We start from the raw sequence: 19,018 nt of genomic DNA, 5'->3' as shown, positions 1-19,018 counted from the left end.
ACTTTAAACTCATAAATCAAGTAAACTCTTTTGGTTTGAAAATACTGGTATAAAAGGCTTTCTTTGGAATATAGGTTGGTTATTTTCTAGTATTGTAGGCCTGGTTCTTCTTTATTCCAGTTCTAAACTATGATGCTAGTTCTGTGGTCTGCATGCAGCTCTTTAAAGGTGGCCTTGTGCATAATAGTGAGCAGACCATATAAGTCGGCTAAATTCCGTTCTCTGTCTGAGATTTGACAACGGCTAGATATTACTGTGGACTTAGAATTTGCTCAGACAACACAAATTGAAAGCATTAAAAATCCCATGAGCTAGCCAGCTCCCATCCAATATTAGCATTTAAAATGCTAATTTAATAGTGAAAATTTATGAAAGGAAATGCTCATGCTAGACACACAAATCCCTGGGCACACAACTGGAGACACAAATTGATGCTAATACAGGGTCTCAGCAGTTGGGCCAGGGTAGCATAACCTGTTTTAACAGTCAGCTTCGCTGTGGACCTACAGCTGCAGTAAGTTCAAGCAGATGAATGATTTGCCCTTCCATTACAAAGGCTTTAGAAAGTATTTGAGGTATTCAGTTTTCTTAATGCTTTGATTACATATGTATTTATTAGTGTACCGTGTTAGTTTGAAACTGTCTACTTTTCTATTTCTGCTGAAAATGAGAGGCTTTTTTCATACTTGTTAATTGATGAAGTCTGTTTTGACATGGATACATTGACTATCTTGATTTTTGGTGTCAGCTTCTTCATTTATGTTGATAGCTTCTTATCTTCAATTATACTGTGACATACGTTTAAAAGCAGGAGTTCTGCATGCACTTTTTTTTACGTTATTTAGATGAATCAGCGACTGCTAACTAGTACTTTTCTTAGATGCTATCTACATTTCTTTGACCTATTGAAATGGATCTAGTACAAAAGCAAGGATGTGTCCAAATGATTGCTTTGATGGTACTGCCTAAATGAATTGGTTTTGTCCAGTTACTCATAGAATCCCAGACTGGTTTGGGTTGGAAGGGACCTTAAAGCCCATCCATCCCACCCCCTGCCCCGGGCAGGGCCACCTTCCACCAGCCCAGGTTGCCCAAAGCCCCGTCCAACCTGGCCTTGAACCCTTCCAGGGAGGGGGCAGCCACAGCTGCTCTGGGCAGCCTGTGCCAGGGCCTCACCCCCCTCACAGGGAGAATTTCTGCCTTAGGTCTCATCTAAATCTGCCCTCTGTCAGTTTAAACCGTTCCCCCTCGTCCTGTCCCTGTCCCCTTCTGGCCCAGCCTGGCTTTGTGCTGGGAACATCACTGGTTTCAATTTTTTTTTTTTTTTTTTTTTTTTTTTTTCCCCCAGCTTTGATGAGTCCCAACATAGGTCTGTATTTATCAGCATAGACACTTACTGTTCCAGCACTTAATGTAGGTTTTTCCCCTTCTAAGAGTATTCTCCTACATACATTGAGGAGTTTTTTCTCAAGCAGATGGCCCGTGTGTACATCTGCTGACAAGTTCTGAGTAAATGTGAACCTAAAAGTTGGATAGTTTCCTGTGTTCAAGATGTGAATTGGATAGGATTCAAATGTAAAAATTACAAACATGCTTTAAGTATTTGAATGTTTAATCTACTGCCTTACTGCTAATCTTTATTTTTCAGTCAGGTGGTTCGGGCAGATAAGAAACTGACTGTGATATTTAATAGGCCGTGCAAATTCTGTTAACTGAGTTCTTATGTGGTGTTTAATGTTTACAAAAGCCAACCAGAGTGACCTTGGAATCAGTGGAAATATTACTCTGGGAAAAGTATCGGGCTTCCCCCTGCCCCCTTCAGTCATCTAGACTGGTGATTCCATGTTGACGTGTACCCAAAAATGAAAGGGGATTGTTAATTATTTAAGGGAATTTCATTATATAATGTGCATCTTTCTCCATATCCTCATCTTTGTGTAGCTTGTACACTGAACATCTGTGGTTCTTTTCTGTAGAATTCCCGAGTTAGTTCTGGGTATGGGAACTCCATGTCACTGCTGTCAGTATCTCCCCAGGTTAAGTTCTACTGTCTGCTTCTGGTGCAGGTGCCCTGCGGTTTGTCCCGGGGAGGCACAGCCGCTCTCTGCTCGCTCCCTAGTGATTCTGCTTGCTCCGTGCTGCGTTCTCTAACAAAAACTATCACTATGCTTGATGGAGATGTCGCAATACTCCTTTGCATGTCTTTGCAGTTTTATTAATCCTAAAAGATTAAACACAGCATAAAATTAAGGCATTAGGTACTTAATAATCATGGAGGAGGGAAAAACTGTGTTTGTGTTAAATGCCTTGATTATCTAAAACAGTACCAAGAAATAATAATGCAGAACAATTGTGACGACTGCCTGTAATTACATTGCAGGACTAACAAAATATAATAAAGCTTTCACTTTTAAAATCAATAACTCTTTTACAGGAGAACTTGTGGCCTGTGTGGTGTTATTGCAGCTAGGTTTTAAGATTAGTTGAAAAATATGCTATAATTGATTAATTCCTACTAGTAGATTATCTTGCTCCTAGGAAACAATATTTGTGTTAATCAGAGATTTATCTTGGGTTTGGAGCTTTCAAGCAGCAATTGTTAAGTATTTCTTTCTTTGTAGGTTGGAAATTACAAGCGGACAGTAAAACGAATTGATGATGGTCACAGACTTTGCAATGATCTCATGAACTGCATTCATGAACGGGCCCGAATAGAGAAGGTTTACGCTCAGCAGCTTACAGAATGGGCCAAAAGGTGGAAACAGCTTGTGGAAAAAGGTAATACATTCTGATTTTAAACTTCCTTAATTTCTGATTTTTCTGATGAAAACTTTCTTAAATGGAAAGAATTGTTTCTTTTTATCTGTTTTGGTAAGTACAAAGTAGAAATTTTGTACTTTTTAGCCTTTAGTGGAGTCTTTGCAAAAGGCTCAGTAATGTAACATGATCAAGCTTTCCATGATTAAAAAGAAAGCCCTGCTCCTTTGCTAGTTTGCTTGTTTCTTACAGAAGCAGATGAATCTTGCCTCTGGTGTTGAGGTATCCAAGCAGATTCAGTTCTAGAGAACTGGCTGTTTGTAGGTTACTAATGGTATAGAACAGTTTGAAAAGTGTCTGAATACTAAGGGGCAGTGGTTGTGGGGGAAAGGCTGATAACAAGAGCTAGGCACTGCTCTGATGGAAGACTCATCTGATACCATTGTGCTCTGAAGTAGTTTGTCCCTTCCTGGTTTTCCCAAAGGGGTGTTGAGCAGCTGAAGGCTGTCCAAGGGGGAGCCAACAGGCGGAATCCTGAGTCAGGGCACAGGGAGGAGGCGGCCAGACTCAATGAGTATTAATTCCTCTGGTGTAAAAACTTGTAATATTCTAAATCTATCTGAAAATAAACTATTCCCTTTTCTAGGTTTGCATTAATATTGCTGTTTACAAGTGCATATAAATCAATAGCTTCAGGTAGTTTCTTGGGAATATAAGTTCCACGTGGGTGATGGTTACTGAGAATGACACTTTCTGTTGTGTTTAGGCCCACAGTATGGAACAGTAGAAAGGGCTTGGTGTGCTTTTATGTCAGAAGCTGAAAAAGTGAGTGAACTACATCTAGAAGTGAAAGGTTCACTGATGAATGAAGACTTTGAAAAAATCAAGAACTGGCAGAAGGAAGCCTTTCATAAGCAAATGATGGGAGGATTTAAGGAAACCAAAGAAGCAGAAGATGGATTTAGGAAAGCTCAGAAACCCTGGGCAAAAAAGCTGAAAGAGGTACAGCAGTAGATTATGTACTAGATATCCTGTGTTACAGTATATTAATGTCTCAGATCTCTATACGGGAGTAAACTCCCTATTCTCTCTGCTGGACCCTCCTTTCTCAAAAAGATCTCTTGCTTTCTGTCCTCTTCTGAAAATAAGTGTTTTTCTCTTCGTGTCTGCTAATCTTGATGACTTCAGTGAAAATCTGGAAAACTGGAATTTAAGCTGTCATTTTAACAATATCTGATTTCATGCATTTGAAAGTCACGAATTACTCAAAGAAATGAGTGGGGGGGAAAGTGTTTATGGTTTTTTTTTCCTTGTCATGCAATGTTATTCTTAAATAACAGGCTTGTAGAAGGGGAGCAGGAGAACATGGGCATTAGATAAAAATGTTCTATTGGGCACTTTCTGTAAACCTTTTCTTGAGTCTGTTCCACACTTCTCTAAGCTGTATGAGTGACATTTCTTGTATGGTGAGACAGTGCTGATTCATAAGTACTACAGTAATTTCCTTACTTTGGCTCTTACATATTGCTCATTCCTTGGCCTAAATGAGAGAGAGAAAAAAAAAATTTTAAAAAGGAACATCCTGAAACAGAACTTGACACTTTCTTCATTGCGACATGATTATAAGGCTAAACAATTCAGTTCATGGCTGTTGTATAAACTGTCCCAGATGCAAAGATTTAACTCTACTTTGTAGGTGGAAGCTGCAAAGAAAGCATACCATGCGGCCTGCAAAGAGGAGAAACTGGCTATATCCAGAGAAACAAACAGCAAAGCTGATCCAGCACTAAATCCTGAACAGCTTAAGAAATTACAAGACAAAGTGGAGAGAAGCAAACAAGATGTGCTGAAGGTAACACTGTACGGGAGCACTGTTAATGTGCAGTGGTTTTAACCTCTAGCTTGTGCATATTTAAGCTTTTTTCTTCCTTAATGTGCTGTGGGCTTTCAGCAGTGGTCCTACAGCAAAGCCTAGAGCTCTGTCCAAAGCAGACTCATTGCCAGGTTCTCCCGTGAAGAAGGGATGAGGTATTGCCTCTACTTCACGTAAGTACTTTCCAGCAGGGAACACGGCAGACTTCTAGGGCAGAGTTGTACTCCTTTAGCAGTGAGAGTTGAGTTGTTTCACTTGAGAGGCTGTGAGCAATGTGCTTAAAGCCTGCTGACAGCACCTAACCTTGTAGTCATTCTTGGCTGCAGAATGTATTTTTTAAGAAAGTAACCTGAAACAATCCATTTAAATAAAAGTTAATACAACTGTGGAAATGCCATTCTATTGCCCAGTTTGGTTTCCCTCTAGCGGGCTGCTCAAAAGGCTTTTCTTGTGTGACTTTCTTGGAAGACATCTGTTCCCTCTGAGAACGCTGTTCTGTGCTCTGGAAGGCTGGTGTTGCATCGGGTGGATCTTTTCATTTCTGCCTCTGGACTACTTCTGTAAATTAGTGTAGAGTCTGAGGTTCTCCCTGTTCTCCAGGCTCACAGCATATGCAGTTTGTGTGCACGGGGATGGATGTGTACAGTGTTTGGCTTTTTTGGTCATAACTCACAGTGGATTGCGTAGATTACTGAAGGGGAAAAGCCAACACTTTGAAATTGTTCTGAGGTCTTTATGCAGGACCTGTAACTAGAAAGGCTGTCTGCTCTGATTTACTCTGTGGCCCCTTTGGTTTTTATCTTTAGTATTATGTTAACATTTCTCATGGTTTCTGTTAAAAAGCCAAAGAAGAGGCTTTGAACTTTCTTGTAACTGCTCTGCAGTTCTGCTCTAACTCTCCTTGTGACCTGACGTAGGTACTGTGGTCAGGAAAAGAGAAGGCAGTTTGGGAACTTCTGGTCCAAATCTTGGCAGTTACTACATTGATAAGTCTGTTATCTAGGGTAGTAATAAAATATATTGCTAATTGTTTGTTTTTCCACCCACAGACAAAAGAAAAGTATGAAAAATCACTGAAAGAATTAGATAATGCCACTCCTCAATATATGGAGAACATGGAGCAGGTATTTGAACAATGTCAGCAGTTTGAGGAAAAACGCTTACGTTTCTTTCGAGAAGTGTTACTGGAAGTTCAAAAACACCTTGACTTGTCTAATGTTGCAAGGTAAAACTGCGTAAGACTTCAAAATTAATGCTAATACTTTTCAGTGGAAAGTAATCCATACTTCAAGTAGATCGGGATTTGGAATCTGATTTGTTTCTAATGTGTTGCTTCAGTTTGTTTAAAGCATAAGTGAAAGAGCTTAATTCTTTGTTTTGTCTAAAGTGAGATTAGCATCTATCCCTAACATTTGCTAGTTTTATTTAACAGTGTTAAATGAACCAAGAAACCCTCTTTCTCGTTGTATTTTTATAATCAAGTGTGTGCCAATTAGAAAGCATTCGGAGCTTAAAAACGCTGGAGCAAAGACTGGGGAAGGAGGGGTTTGGTATATTGTGTGTCTTGCATGTTTATTGGAGAACAGTCTAGAATTTATTAGTGTAAGACAGCATGAACTCTGTAGCATAAACACATCTATTGTTAAAATATGAGAGCTTAGTCTAAAGGAATTACCTAAGCTAAGGGATGAATGTTAATGATCCATTGGTTGACTGTTGCTGAAGTCTTGTCCATCTTGGTCTGCTTTTTATACTGCAGTATCTATAAAGCATGTCTTGTACTTTGTTCTCTCTCCCTGGACCCTCCTGACTACATTCCATTAAACGTAAGCTTCTGCTCGGGAGCTCAGAGCAGAGCTCATACAGTTTATTTGGTCAGGCTGTGGCACGTCATCAACGGCTACAGGCCGTTTTGGTTCTAGGCTACTCCAGTATGTCAGCAAGACAGCGGTTAGAATGGGTTTGTTTCTTCTGATTTGAGAAGGCAGACACTGGTACTTGCAGCAGCTGCTGTAACACTAGTGGCTTTTCGCATCCCACTTGGAACAGCAGCGTTCCAGGTGCATTCTGGGCACCTCAGCTAAAAGGACACAAGTGTGCTCCTGGCTGGCTGCTCACTTCTGTCCCTCTTCTGCCAGTGACAGCACTCTGATGGCACTCCGAGGAGCTGGTCAGGGTAAGCTAGGGCAAGAAGAATCTAGTTTGGTTTTAACCCTGAATGCCAGTGCTGCCGTAAGCAAAGGGGGGTGACACAGGGGCAACAGCAAGCAACAGGTAAGGGCAAGATCACTTATTTTAGCATCTTTATAATTTTGCATTGCTTCAGAGTTCTTATGGAACTGCTGTGGGAGGCTCTTTTTACTCCAAGTAGATTATTAGGATTGCTGCCCCTTTGAATTCAGTTAAATCAGGTTGAAAAAAACCTACAGAACAGAAATAAATGAGAGTGAGTTGACTTAAAGGGCAAGGTTGGGGGAAGGCTACAGAAGATGACCAAGTGGAGGAGAGGCAATCATTTCCTTTTAAGATACTTAGGAGGTCCAGAATTAGTGTCTTATGATATGTTAATAAAGTGCAAATAAAGGAAAGAACTATTAGGATAAAACTAGGGATAAAGCAACTGTCACTGTTTATCTCTGCTTTTTCTAATACACAGAGATAAAAAGTGTAGAATAAACCCCCTACAGGAAGTCTGATTTTTAACTTTTTCAAGATTACTGATGCTGAAGAGCGGTCCAGAAAGCAGCCCTGCCTGTTTTCTACAGATAGACCTCCAGTTTATCACTGCCTTAACTGACGGCTAGTGAGTCATTCAAAATTAGTTATTCCCTTTCTCAAAATACATGCCTTCCTATTGCTTAAATACCTTCAAAGAACCACCGAGGAGAAAAACCCCATGCTGCGTACATGTTAAAGCAGTCAGTACTATACAGCAATTGAAAATTTGGGAGTATATTTTGAGAAAATATGACTCACAAAGTAGCACTAATGAATTCTAATTCTAAATTTTGTGTGACTCTGGAAGGATTTCCCCAGATTCTCTAGCTTGACACAGAACTGCTGGTCTGTATTCTCTTACTGTAAGCCCTGCAGCTATTGTAATAAGACCTCTTTGTACTCTGAGTTATATATTGTTTTTTTGGTATAAAACAATTGTATTTGTAGTCACAGTCTATAGACCAAATACATGATGTGCATGGTCTAGGAGCAGGGACTGAAGTTGTATCTGCAGTGTGACCTCTGTAAAATACTTCATAGTTATGAGAGCTCAACTTTAATGAAAAACAGTTAGACTAAGAGATAATAAAAATAGTAAGGTTCTTTTTTATAGTGTTTCATATTTTGTATAAATAGTACCATTAGTAAAATCACAGAGTACCTACAACACCAAAAGCAGTTAGCAGATATTATACCTGCATAGGAAAGTGTTTAACCCACTTAATAGTACTTCAGGTTTGAGATTTCTGTTTTTATAAGGACTTATGATCCTCGATCCTCCTTGGATTAAGACAGGAGTTTTCACAGAATGTTGCAGATTTATCACAAACAGTTTCTATTGTCTTGTACACACACTTTTAAATTCAAGAAACTTCAAGACTGGTGTTCAGTAATTTAAATACAATCCTACATGAATCTTACACTTAGTGACAGCCAATTAAGTTTCCTTATGCGAGTCATAATTCTAAAATCTGGCAAATAAGGATTTTTGGCTTTGTGAATTTTCAGTAAACTTACTTGTTGGACTGCTCTTGCTTTTACAGACAGCTAATAGGTCTGTCAGAGTTAGCCTGTCTTGCTGTAAGGTTTTTTCAGCACTTGTGAACTTTGAAGTAATTTTTAAAAAAATCTGACAAGGGGATTTGCCGTGTTTTGAAATGTTACACTAAATTTGAAGGCAAATTTGTTTTGCAGTTATAAAAACATCTACCGTGAACTGGAACAGAATATCAAAACAGCAGATGCTGTTGAAGACTTGCGGTGGTTCAGAGCTAATCAAGGTCCCGGGATGTCAATGAATTGGCCTCAGTTTGAGGTAAGGCAGAGTACTTAAAACCCAGACTTGTTTTGTCTGGTTTTTCCTCTTTGCTTCTTATGTTCCTTTCTGGTATAACTCTTAAATTCAGGCTTCTAGCAGTGATTTTTTTTTTTTTCTTTTTTTACAAGTCATAGTAGTTTTCTTTTCTTGATTTCCATTGGACTCTCCTCATTCCCCCAACATTTGGAGGTGATTATATCAAGCAGCTCTTTAAAGGGAAAAGGAGTAAACCAGAAAACTCTGTAGTGATATTTTTTTTAAGCTAGAGTCATTACTGAAGTCATGAGTAAGCCGTTGTTTAGTTGAAACACTTCTGACACCTGTCTGTGTTATACTATATGTTTTACTTCTCCCCTCTGGTGTCAGACTTCGAATCTCCTTGCTGTTAGCATGTAATTATAGTGTAGGCAGCAAAAAGTTGAACTAAATACTTCAGTTGGTCCTGAAAATTGGTATTTATAACTCTTAACTAGTTTTTTCAGTACTGTTATGTTAAAAAAAAGTTCCACTTTTGAATAGTTGGTAATTTTATAGCTGAATGACATCTTCAAAAGAAAGGAGTTTAAGGAGTATTCTGCTAGCTTAGCCTACAAGAAACAAGTCCCAAAATGTATCCGTGCAGATCATACTATGAGTATCAAATAGCTGTAACTGGGATGGGTTTGGCCAGAATCGTAGGTTTAGTTTAAAAAATTTCTAGGTATTGGGTTAACGGAGTGGAAGCATCAACTCTGGAGTGTTCACTGTTCCGTTATTAACCATAATGGAAAATATAACTTGTTCTTGAAATTCTGAGTAACTTTAGATTAGAAGGTTTGAGGAAGAAAACTCGTAACAGTACTGCAGGATTTCTTTGCCTGAAATGCTGAACTACAGTTACTTCTGTGTGGGGGAATTACCATCTTTTATAAGCCTTATAACTAACAGATTAAATACTGCTGTTACTATTTTTCTAATATTTTTTTTTTCTCACTTACATGCTACAAGGATGATGTAAGTAAAAAAAAGTCATGATCAAATGAATATGAAATTACATTATAAACTGCAAATATGCTTAGGTCAGTAGTCTTTAAACTATGGTAACTCAGAAATCCAGTATGTATTTGTACAAAGTTAAAATAATGAGTTATCTGTGAAAAGTTGGCTAGAAATCACTTTGAGTGTGCCACATCTATGAACCAGTAGTAACAGGAACTCACAAAATCTTCAGTTCCTGTTAAAAATACTTATCTTGGTTTGCTATACAAAAGATAGCATTTATCTCCTGACTTTTTTTTATCTTTAAGACTTCTGAGATGAAACATGTTTCAGCATTGGATATTTACTTGCATCCAGTTAGTTCTCTGGTTCCTGCTCTGTATCAGTCTGCAGCTTAATTTGACTTGATAGATAGAAATTGCTGTGAGGTCTCATCGTGCCTTTCCATCTGCCTTCTGAAACATCTGAGTGGCTCCAGACGTCAAGGAGAGGATTACGGACACCATCACCACTCTTGTCAGCAGTTGTGTGGAGCCTTAACTCTTATGGGTGGCTTTTAAGGACAATAAATTCCACTAAATCTAGAGTGAAGTACCTTGAGGGCTCCAGTCTTAGGGACAGAAGAAATGTGATACAGTGAGTTTTAAAACAAGCTGCTTTGTAGGTCATTCTTGGAGCACTTCTTAAAGTAAGACCTGTCTTAGACTATAATACCTTTTTAAATTAAATGAAAGATTTACCTCTTAAATCCAGATGTCTTGGCATTATTTGAAACAGGGAGCCCTCTTAATACAGTTTTGAGTTGCACTGGTCAGTTCTTTTGATTTCTCAGTTGTCTGCCAGCTCTCTGGTGTTCCAAGTCATTTCAAGGTGTTCAGGACACCGATCAGGGAAGCCCAGGTACCCCTGGGCTTTTGCAGGGAGCACAGATAGCTCTCTGCATTACTAGGCTGGGAGCTAGATGAGAGCTATAACTGAAGCAGAGTAGTTTATATTTTTAATAATTATTTGTACTGTTTTATGTAGAAACGTGTTGTTCCATAACACAATCTGAAAGTTAAGTGTGATAACTGTTCAAATTCTCAGTCACATTCTGCACTCATTGGTAGGAGTGGTCTGCGGATCTGAATCGCACACTCAGCAGAAGAGAAAAGAAGAAGGCTTCTGATGGAGTGACTCTGACTGGGATCAATCAGACGGGAGATCAAGTGTCACAGCCTAACAAACACAGCAGGTATTTTTTTCTATGCCTAAAAAGACTAATTGGAAAGGATCGTTACTGCCAAGTGCACTAAGCTCTACAGGACCAGAAAGTCACTGTCCAACCAAATGTTAATTATCTGTGAGCAATTTTTGTGATGTTTCTGCAGCTCACAATATTTTGGGAATTACGCTCCATTTTATAGTTCTCTTTCCATTGGGAATTAAAAGAAACCAAACTCCCTGAGAAACTGAACTTTCTGTAGCTCGTGCGGTAGTTAGTCTGTTGCTATCTTCCCATCTTTAGAAATCACAGTTATGCTTTGAAATCTTAGATTGCAAAACGCTTAGTCACTTCAGAATTCTGGACGTGATTAATACAAAACTGTTGACATCAGCTGCTTTAGAAAGGAATGAAACTGCCTAGAAAAATCGTACTGCCTTTTATTGCAGGCAGTAAGGAAAAGAAATTGTGGTCCACGGAGGATAGTCTAATTCTGGAGGAATGTGAGACTTTCCGAACTTTCTTGGGTCTTATGCTACACTGGATGTTTGGGGGTTTGTTCGGTTGGTTTGGGGTTGTTGTTTTTTGCTGGAAAAGGGGTCTGGTAAGAAACTTTGTGGGACACCAATGACAGTGTTTTACTCTTAAACAGATAGGGTCACCATAATGCTCTTTCTTTTCCAAATTAGCAGTCTTAGTGTCCAGAGTAACACAGTGCAGTCAGTACAATCAAGTTACAATCCCTTTGAAGATGAAGAAGATACTGGGAGTACTGTCAGTGAAAAGGAGGACAATAAGATCAAAAAGTTGGTGAAATGTTGTTTTTTAATTGTTTTCACACTTGCACTTTCTCTATCCAGGGCTCTCTGGTTTTGGTTTCTGTAACATGCGCCGGTCAGTGCATGAACCCTTCCCAGCGGTTGTACAAGCAACTCTGTAACCTGACTTGTCTTTCCTAACAGAGGCCATATCTGTTGCCTTGATCTTTGGTTTGAAACTCCTGGGGTTATTGGCAGTTGCTAACAGAACTGCTGTTGCTTTTTTCATTCCTCTACCAGTCCTATAAAATGTTAAAACTGGTGGGTTTTTTCTAGTGAAACGGGTTCTGGAGCTTTAGTGCTCTGTGTATTCTCACTGAATAAATCTGCTTTACGATTGCTTTCTTTTTATTTAGGACCTTCTCCAACAGCTGCCTGTTGCTTCAGTATGCACACAGGGATGTCATGACACTCTTAAATGGCATGTGCATGCTCAACAGTGAACTTTTCTTTAAATGATTGAGTTGTTGCAGTATAATGAAGTTTCTTTATTAGGGGATTGCAACATACAAAAAGTGTGGAAAGCCGTTATAGGGGTGCATAGAGATTTGGGAGGAAAGTTCTGAAAAGCCATTGAAATGTCTTACCCTAACCAGTTAACTCCTCTCATCTACTACCTGCACACCTTTCACCTTTCTAGAGTAAGGAATCCCACGGATTATATAGATTTCTTGATAGAGAAGTTTTTGAAGTTTGGGGAGGTTGTCTTTTTATCTGTTTTCCCTTGCCTTTTTCCAACTTTGTAAATGTATTGCAAGAATGCTTGCTGCTTTTTTTTTTTTTGAATGAGGCATTGTCAGCTAAAGATAGGTGAGAAGACACCAGAAATGTGGGCCTTAGAGTGAAGTTCAAGCTTAATTGGGGCAACTGATATCTTAGTGGTATTTATAGTCTCCTATTTTAAGATCAGAAAAGAATAATTTAAAAATTGTTTTCAGTGTTAGCAGCTATGAAAAAAACCAAAGCTACCCTACAGATTGGTCTGATGAAGAGTCCAACAATCCTTTCTCTTCTACTGATGCCAATGGAGACACCAATCCCTTCGATGAAGATACCTCTCCTGCCATGGAGGTGAGAGTACGTGCACTCTATGACTATGAGGGCCAAGAGCAAGATGAGCTCAGCTTTAAAGCTGGTAAGTTTGCAGCGTTCACTTAAAATATTTACCAAAAGAAGAAAGGGGGGGAGGAGTCTTTCTCTGCAGCTTTTTTCTCTGCATGTACAACTCCACTTACAGTATCCCATCGAACCCCCACCCCTCCTGATAGTGCTTCCCAGTGTCCCCTGTTAGGAAGCACTGGCTTCTAAGCTGTTGGGATGCATCTCTTTGGGATATTCCTTTCTCACCATCTTGTGTTAGAGAGCTGTGGAATTGATAATCCCACCTCCTGCTCTTCTCGGTGACGGTAGCAGTTGCTGCTTTTAGCCATCTAGAAATGCCAACCCTATAAAGTTGGTGAGGAAGAGACTACAGCGGCTTAAAACAATATCTAGTTGGCTGATAGTTTTTCTGTTTAAACTGGAAGCATCCCTTTTTGACCTCCCAATTTCCTACAGTGCTAACTTTTTAGGGTTGAAAGCTTACCCATGGACAGGTAACTTCTCTCTCTCTCCATCCTCCTTCGGTGTATGTTGAACACACTGACTGTCTTTACCTGGTTTTTCATCTTACATTACACTGCAGTACACTGACTATACATCTCCCTCCTCAGGATGTTGTATTTCCCTTGAGCTGCTTTTTCCTTCTTTTACGTTTTCCCTCCCTGCAACAGGAGCTGAGACGGGAGTAGGGGCACGGGGCTGGAGCTGCCTCTGCCGCGGGTGCTGCTGCCTCCGCTTTGTCTGGGCTGGTTCCACGGCCGGTGTGTGCGGGGCAGCCCCGGGCGTCCTGCCCAGCCCGCGAAGTGGCCGGCCCAGGGTTCCATCACCTGGCCAGCCCGCAGGCAGCACCCTCTGGTGATGGAGGGGAATTCTGCACCCTGCCCGGGCTTTCGGAGCTCTCACTGCAGCCAGTTTTCTCCTGGCTCGCTCAGAACTGCGTGCGGAAAAGCTGACTAACCTACAGCTCCAGAGCGGCTTAGCAAAGGCAAAGGGCACCTCAGTCTGTGAAATGAGGCAGGCTGGGCTGCTGACCTCATCTCCTCCCGCCTGCTTCTCGCTCGCCCCCTTCTCCTGTAACGAGCGACTGAGCTGAGGAGGAGGAGCAGGGTTCCAGTGTTGGAAGCTTGGGAACGCTTCGGTTCTCCTGTCAGCAGGGGTTTGTACGTGTGCTGCTGCTACACCCGCTGCCATGGGTCTCCGAGGGTGTCAGGGCTGAGGGTTACCCTGGTGGCCAGGGCCATGGTGTAGGCTGTGGAGGCAGGTGGTGCTCACCGGTGTGCCCAGGCCTGGCCTGGGACAGTCTGTGCCGTCTAAGCCGAAAAGCCCCACGGCCGAGGTGGTGGTGCTGCGCTGCCTGTCGTTTGCCTCCCTCCTTTCCTAGTGGTGAAACTGAAAACATCTGACTTTTCTTCTTCATGGACAAGTACTGTAGCCTTCAGGAGAGGAGCGGGTTGGTTTGTCCGTTACCTTTGCTGGGCTGTGCCCTGGCAGGGGACGGCAGGAACACACCACCTGGGGCTGTCTCTGGAATGCACAGGGACTGCAGTTAAGTCTCCACTCTGCAGACTCTAACGGCTCCTTGTGTCCCAGCAGCGGATGGGGTACACTAATCCTCTTGAAATACATCTGGGTAGTGCCTGTGGAGCAAGGGGATGGCATTCCCAGGGTTTACAGAACCAGCCTGTCAGCGGCAGAACTACACAACGCTGATAGACACAGGTGTGAGGGTCAAATACAGGGTTGGGTGTCCTGTGCTGGAGCACCAGCCCTGGGACCTGCATTCAGCTGTTGGAACCAAGTGGTTCTCAGTGTGAGGTCTGTAGAAATAAACTACAGGAAGTATGAACAGAGACATATGTAGGCTTAGCTTAAAAATAGCTTAATACCTTTGAAGGAAGAGCGTGAGAGTGTGTTGTAACACCAAACTACACAGTTGTGTCATGCACAGGAAAGGGTTGACGTGCTAGACCGTGGATCCCCTTACAGAAGCTGAATTATAGAATGCCTGCAGTCAAACTTAGTTTTTAGGCAGAAGTATTAGTGTGACGAAGTTTACACTGAACATACAAAACACTAAGGAAGAAATCCACCAGGTCATGCCGGAGCCGATTTAAATGTGCTTGCTCCCATGCAGACTGCACCTAGGCTCCTCAGCAGCTGTCAGCAGAGGATTAACACATTTAGGGATCAGTTTAAATGTACACGGACATTCTCAGGTGGGATATCCTTGGCTATTCGAGGAATTTGCCTACAAAGCTTTGTGATCACTCCTAGGTACGTTCTGTAGAATGAATGCTCTGCAGTGTCCATTAAGTGCACTTTAATACATGAAATTCCTTTTTATTAGTGGAATACTTTATACATCTGCTGTGTTGGTTTTTTTTTCTTGGCAAACAACTGCGGGAGGCTTCCAAAGAGGAGGAATAACTCTGCCTATTCCTATCTTATGAGAGGTTTTATGGTCGTGTAACAGGATGGGATGTAACCATCTACCATACATCTCACCCCCTGCCTCTGTGCCGGGGCTGGGAGCAAACACCTGCAGTACACGTGGACTGTGCAGTGTTGTCCAAACGTGTCGTTGCTATGCTGCCTTTACCCCAGCTGTCAGACTGGTTTGTGTAACTGTTGTGCAGAGGACACGGCAGTGGTAATATTTTCATAGATCTCTAAGATCACTGAGTTTCCAGGTCCTAGCTGTTCATACAAGTGTCTCTGCTTTGGGGCTTACAGCTAATGCAGTGTGGCTTCAATAGTCGTTGTTTTCACTCTTTATTAAAATACACTCCGTAGAAGTGGCAGGGAGGGTTGGGATCATGCACCCTCACATTCCACAGCACTAGAAATGGTGGAAAAAATTGTAAAATGTCTCCGTAAGCCAAGCACAGTCTGCAGTGCCAAACATTTGTTCATAGTGTTCTTTTATTTGTTATCTGGTAAACTCACAAGCGAGGGGAGATGAGGCTTTAACCGTTCTTATCTCAGGGAGGAGCTGTAGAAGGTGGCTGTCTTGTGAAGATTTAATACGAAGCTTGTCCATTTCTGCCAGAGCATTTATAATCCCTAGGCAGTGCACGTTCCCCTGAACGATGCCAAGCCTGCCTGTTTATGACCATCTGGGACCATGTGAAGTGGTTAATATCCTCAGCGTGTATTTCCTATTGCTGAGGTGAAGCACAGATCAGTTTTATCTGGGGAAATAATGTTGCACGTGAGGAGGTAATTGTGACTTGGTGCGTCCTTTCTCTGCCTGGCTGAGGTGGACGTTCATTTGCAGCATCTCGGAGTCAGTGGACTCTAATGCCAAAGTGTTCCCTGCAAGTGTAGAAGATGAGGTGTGCATGAGAGTCGCAGCCAGCTGGTGTTACAGTTCATAAGTGTCTGAACGAATAGTCAGTGTCAGCTTTTGCTCTGTAAGTTAGGGAGCAAATTTGGAGTTACTTTCTCTGAAGCTACAACTGTACATCAGCTTCCAACAACATAGAGCCAGAGCAGCGAAAGGGGAGGTTAAATCCCAGCCCTTAAGTTTCTTAAGAAGATGAGGAAAGGAGAGAGACGTGTAACAAAGTGTGAGGTGGGGGATTCCTTCCAGTCTTCCTGCGTCACAGCCCAGCGGTGGTGTACTGAAAAGCTGCAAGGATAATTCCAGAGAATTTTAGTCATGTCTTAATTTTCTGTAGCGTTTTCTCCCTTATCTTCCACAAACCCTTAGAAGAGATATACTGACTGTAAGCCCGGCAAAGCACTTACTGCACTTGCACTGGTGTTTTGCTGAGGGCCATAAATGTAGGATTATTCTGCTTGTTGGAGCTAGTGGTACTATCCACAGCTGCCTTTGATCACTCCCTGTGGGTGTAAGGGAGTCTGTGATCTTACAGTGAAGTAACACTGTGTTTATCTTCAGAAGTTTGCATTCTTCACTCTGCTTTAAAAATGCTATGACCTTTTTGAAATGCAATCAGTGTAATATTTTCATTTTGGAGTAGCTTGCTGCTTCCTGTTTCCTTGACATTGGGCCCTTTCATCCCATATGTAAACCTGCAAGTGGTATTCTTCGTATCGACAGCATGAAGAGCAAAGAAGGGAGAGATTCTGCTGGGGCCTGGGGTGGATGGGGGAAGAAAAGGGGTTGTGTAAGTAACTGTCTTTTTATCTTCCTGGTGTTACCTAAGAGGATACAGTTTGTTAACAGTGTCCCTTCTTTTTTCAGGGGATGAGTTAACTAAAATGGAGAATGAAGATGAGCAGGGTTGGTGCAAAGGACGCCTGGACAATGGACAAGTCGGTTTATACCCAGCGAACTACGTAGAACCAATCCAGTGACAAAGGACAAAGCTCACACAGAAGTGTTACAGAAGCTCTGTAGGCTTGTACAGTATATTTAAAGCGAGAGGGAGCTGAATGATGTATAGACTGTATATATTTTAATGAAGAGGCAAGAGCTTGACACTGAAATCATGGTGATTTAAAGACAAAAGTTAGAACTAATAATTTGTCATTGTTTTCACAACTTGTGCACGATGCAAAGGAAAGGGGTTAAGTGGAAAAAATAGTATCATAGGAAAAAACTTTTAAGCTTTTTCTTCCCACGTGGTCTATTATTGTGACTCCGAAACATTTTTGCATTTTCTATGCTTGTGCCTCATCCTACCCTAGGTATGTGGCTTACGCTCACTTTTGTTTAATCAGTTATTTTAAGTGACCTTCAGTAACTGCCAACTTGAATTTTAAAGATAGTTAATTTTCTATTTGTTCTTAGCAATGTCTGAAAGATGCAGTATTTTTTTATTTAAATGCTATGTTAGTTAAGCACCTTTTTGTATGCTTGAATTTATCAATTAATACTTAAATTATGACATAGATTTAGTCACCAGTTGACTGAATGAAAACTCTTTCCATGTTGTAGTAATCTGTCTATGTTGTCAGCATGGCTTGAAGTTGTAAAACAAATACTGTATTTAATGAATATCTGTTACAGAAGGTTATTTGTAGCAGAGATACCTGCAGGTGTCATGGGTTGGGATTCTATTATGAATGTTGTCTACATGGTTTGACACTTAAACTAAGAGTTTTCCATCTAGATCTTAAATGACACTCAAAAGAAAGATAAATTATGCATAAACCCCAGAATAGTAGCTATTTCCAGCATGCGTTTGCAGGGGGGGGGGGAAATCTTCTTTAAACTGCTAATGATTTTTGGGTGATTTGAAATGTTAAATCTGTGAAGACATTTTTTTGAACAGAGAAGACTGTAAAATAGACTAAGTGCTTTTTATTAAGAGCCTATCTATGTTGTGTATATGTACATATAATTTGATATTCCGAAGTATAAAGAGCATGGCTATTAGTTATCAAGCCTTTTGATGTCAATAAGATTTAGACTGTTTTAAGAGTTTAAATTATAGGTATATTTAAATCTGCTTTCCTGCCATATTCATTACTGTACCATAGACAAAGTATTCTGTGATTAGATTTTCAGAAGTACAGTAAATAACATACTCAAAAATCAGTATTTGTGGATAAATTTGTAGGTCAGAACATAAACTAGCTTTAGACCTTACATGGATTATTGTAGCAGAACACTGTAAAATCTACATTTGTTTGCAGTTACAACTCGGTCAGCTGTAATGTCAAACAGTTTGTGTTTGTGACATTGGTTAAAACTGGGTTGTAAAATCACAGCAGATTCCTGTTTAAAAAGCCCCCTAAGTTTCAGGTGAGTAGATGCGCTATGTTAGGAAGCTACACTGTAATGAAGCTAACAAAGCTATTTTGAGGTAATTATAAAACACTGTTGATAGTCTTGGACTTAATCGTTTGCTTCTTGAGCTTATAGATACATTTAGTCATTTTCAATGAATCAAAATGTACAAACTTAAAGTGGATGTTATGTATGTTTCTGTCAAGGAAAACTTACCGACATAATTGTTCATCCACAAGACAGTTACTAAAATTGTCAGGAATTACTGGTTTGGGTCTCTGTATTGTAAAATATTTTAGAAAACAATAAAATCTGTTAATCTCTTAAATACACAGAATGCACCTCTCACTATTTCAATGTATGTGAAAATAGTCTTGCGAGGCAAATAGTCTGAGCATTTCACTGCAACTGAAGGTGACAAAATCTTGTCTGAAAGAGCCCTGAGGAGGAGCGAGGCCCCTGGGACCCCGCGGGGGGGGAGCTGCCGTGTCCTCGATGGCTGTGCAGGATCTGCTGGGATGCTGCTTCCGTGGTGTAGTCAAGCCTGGCA

At 40.9% G+C, this 19,018-nt stretch overlaps 1 protein-coding gene across 5 annotated transcripts in view; it reads left to right on the top strand.

Moving 5' to 3' along the window:
• Window positions 1-18,796, top strand: part of PACSIN2 (protein kinase C and casein kinase substrate in neurons 2) — a 63,293-nt gene extending 44,497 nt beyond the window's left edge. For 3 of the 5 annotated variants that reach the window (XM_074901710.1, XM_074901712.1, XM_074901711.1), the window contains exons 3-11: window positions 2,622-2,778; window positions 3,524-3,759; window positions 4,454-4,609; window positions 5,680-5,855; window positions 8,543-8,663; window positions 10,754-10,878; window positions 11,538-11,654; window positions 12,605-12,801; window positions 16,978-18,796. In XM_074901710.1, coding sequence (XP_074757811.1) covers window positions 2,622-2,778; window positions 3,524-3,759; window positions 4,454-4,609; window positions 5,680-5,855; window positions 8,543-8,663; window positions 10,754-10,878; window positions 11,538-11,654; window positions 12,605-12,801; window positions 16,978-17,090 — 1,398 coding nt within the window. In that variant the 3' untranslated portion in view covers window positions 17,091-18,796. Of the gene's footprint in view, window positions 1-2,621; window positions 2,779-3,523; window positions 3,760-4,453; window positions 4,610-5,679; window positions 5,856-8,542; window positions 8,664-9,653; window positions 9,660-10,753; window positions 10,879-11,537; window positions 11,655-12,604; window positions 12,802-16,977 lie in introns of all 5 variants that reach the window. The other 2 variants (XM_074901713.1, XM_074901714.1) reach the window with 2 other exon arrangements.
• The last annotated feature ends 222 nt before the right edge of the window (window positions 18,797-19,018 follow it).

This window comes from Athene noctua, chromosome 3, assembly GCF_965140245.1.
Source record: "Athene noctua chromosome 3, bAthNoc1.hap1.1, whole genome shotgun sequence".
Lineage (NCBI taxonomy): Eukaryota > Metazoa > Chordata > Aves > Strigiformes > Strigidae > Athene > Athene noctua.
Note: the sequence above shows the minus strand (reverse complement) of the source record. Positions and strands in the feature narration are given on the sequence as shown.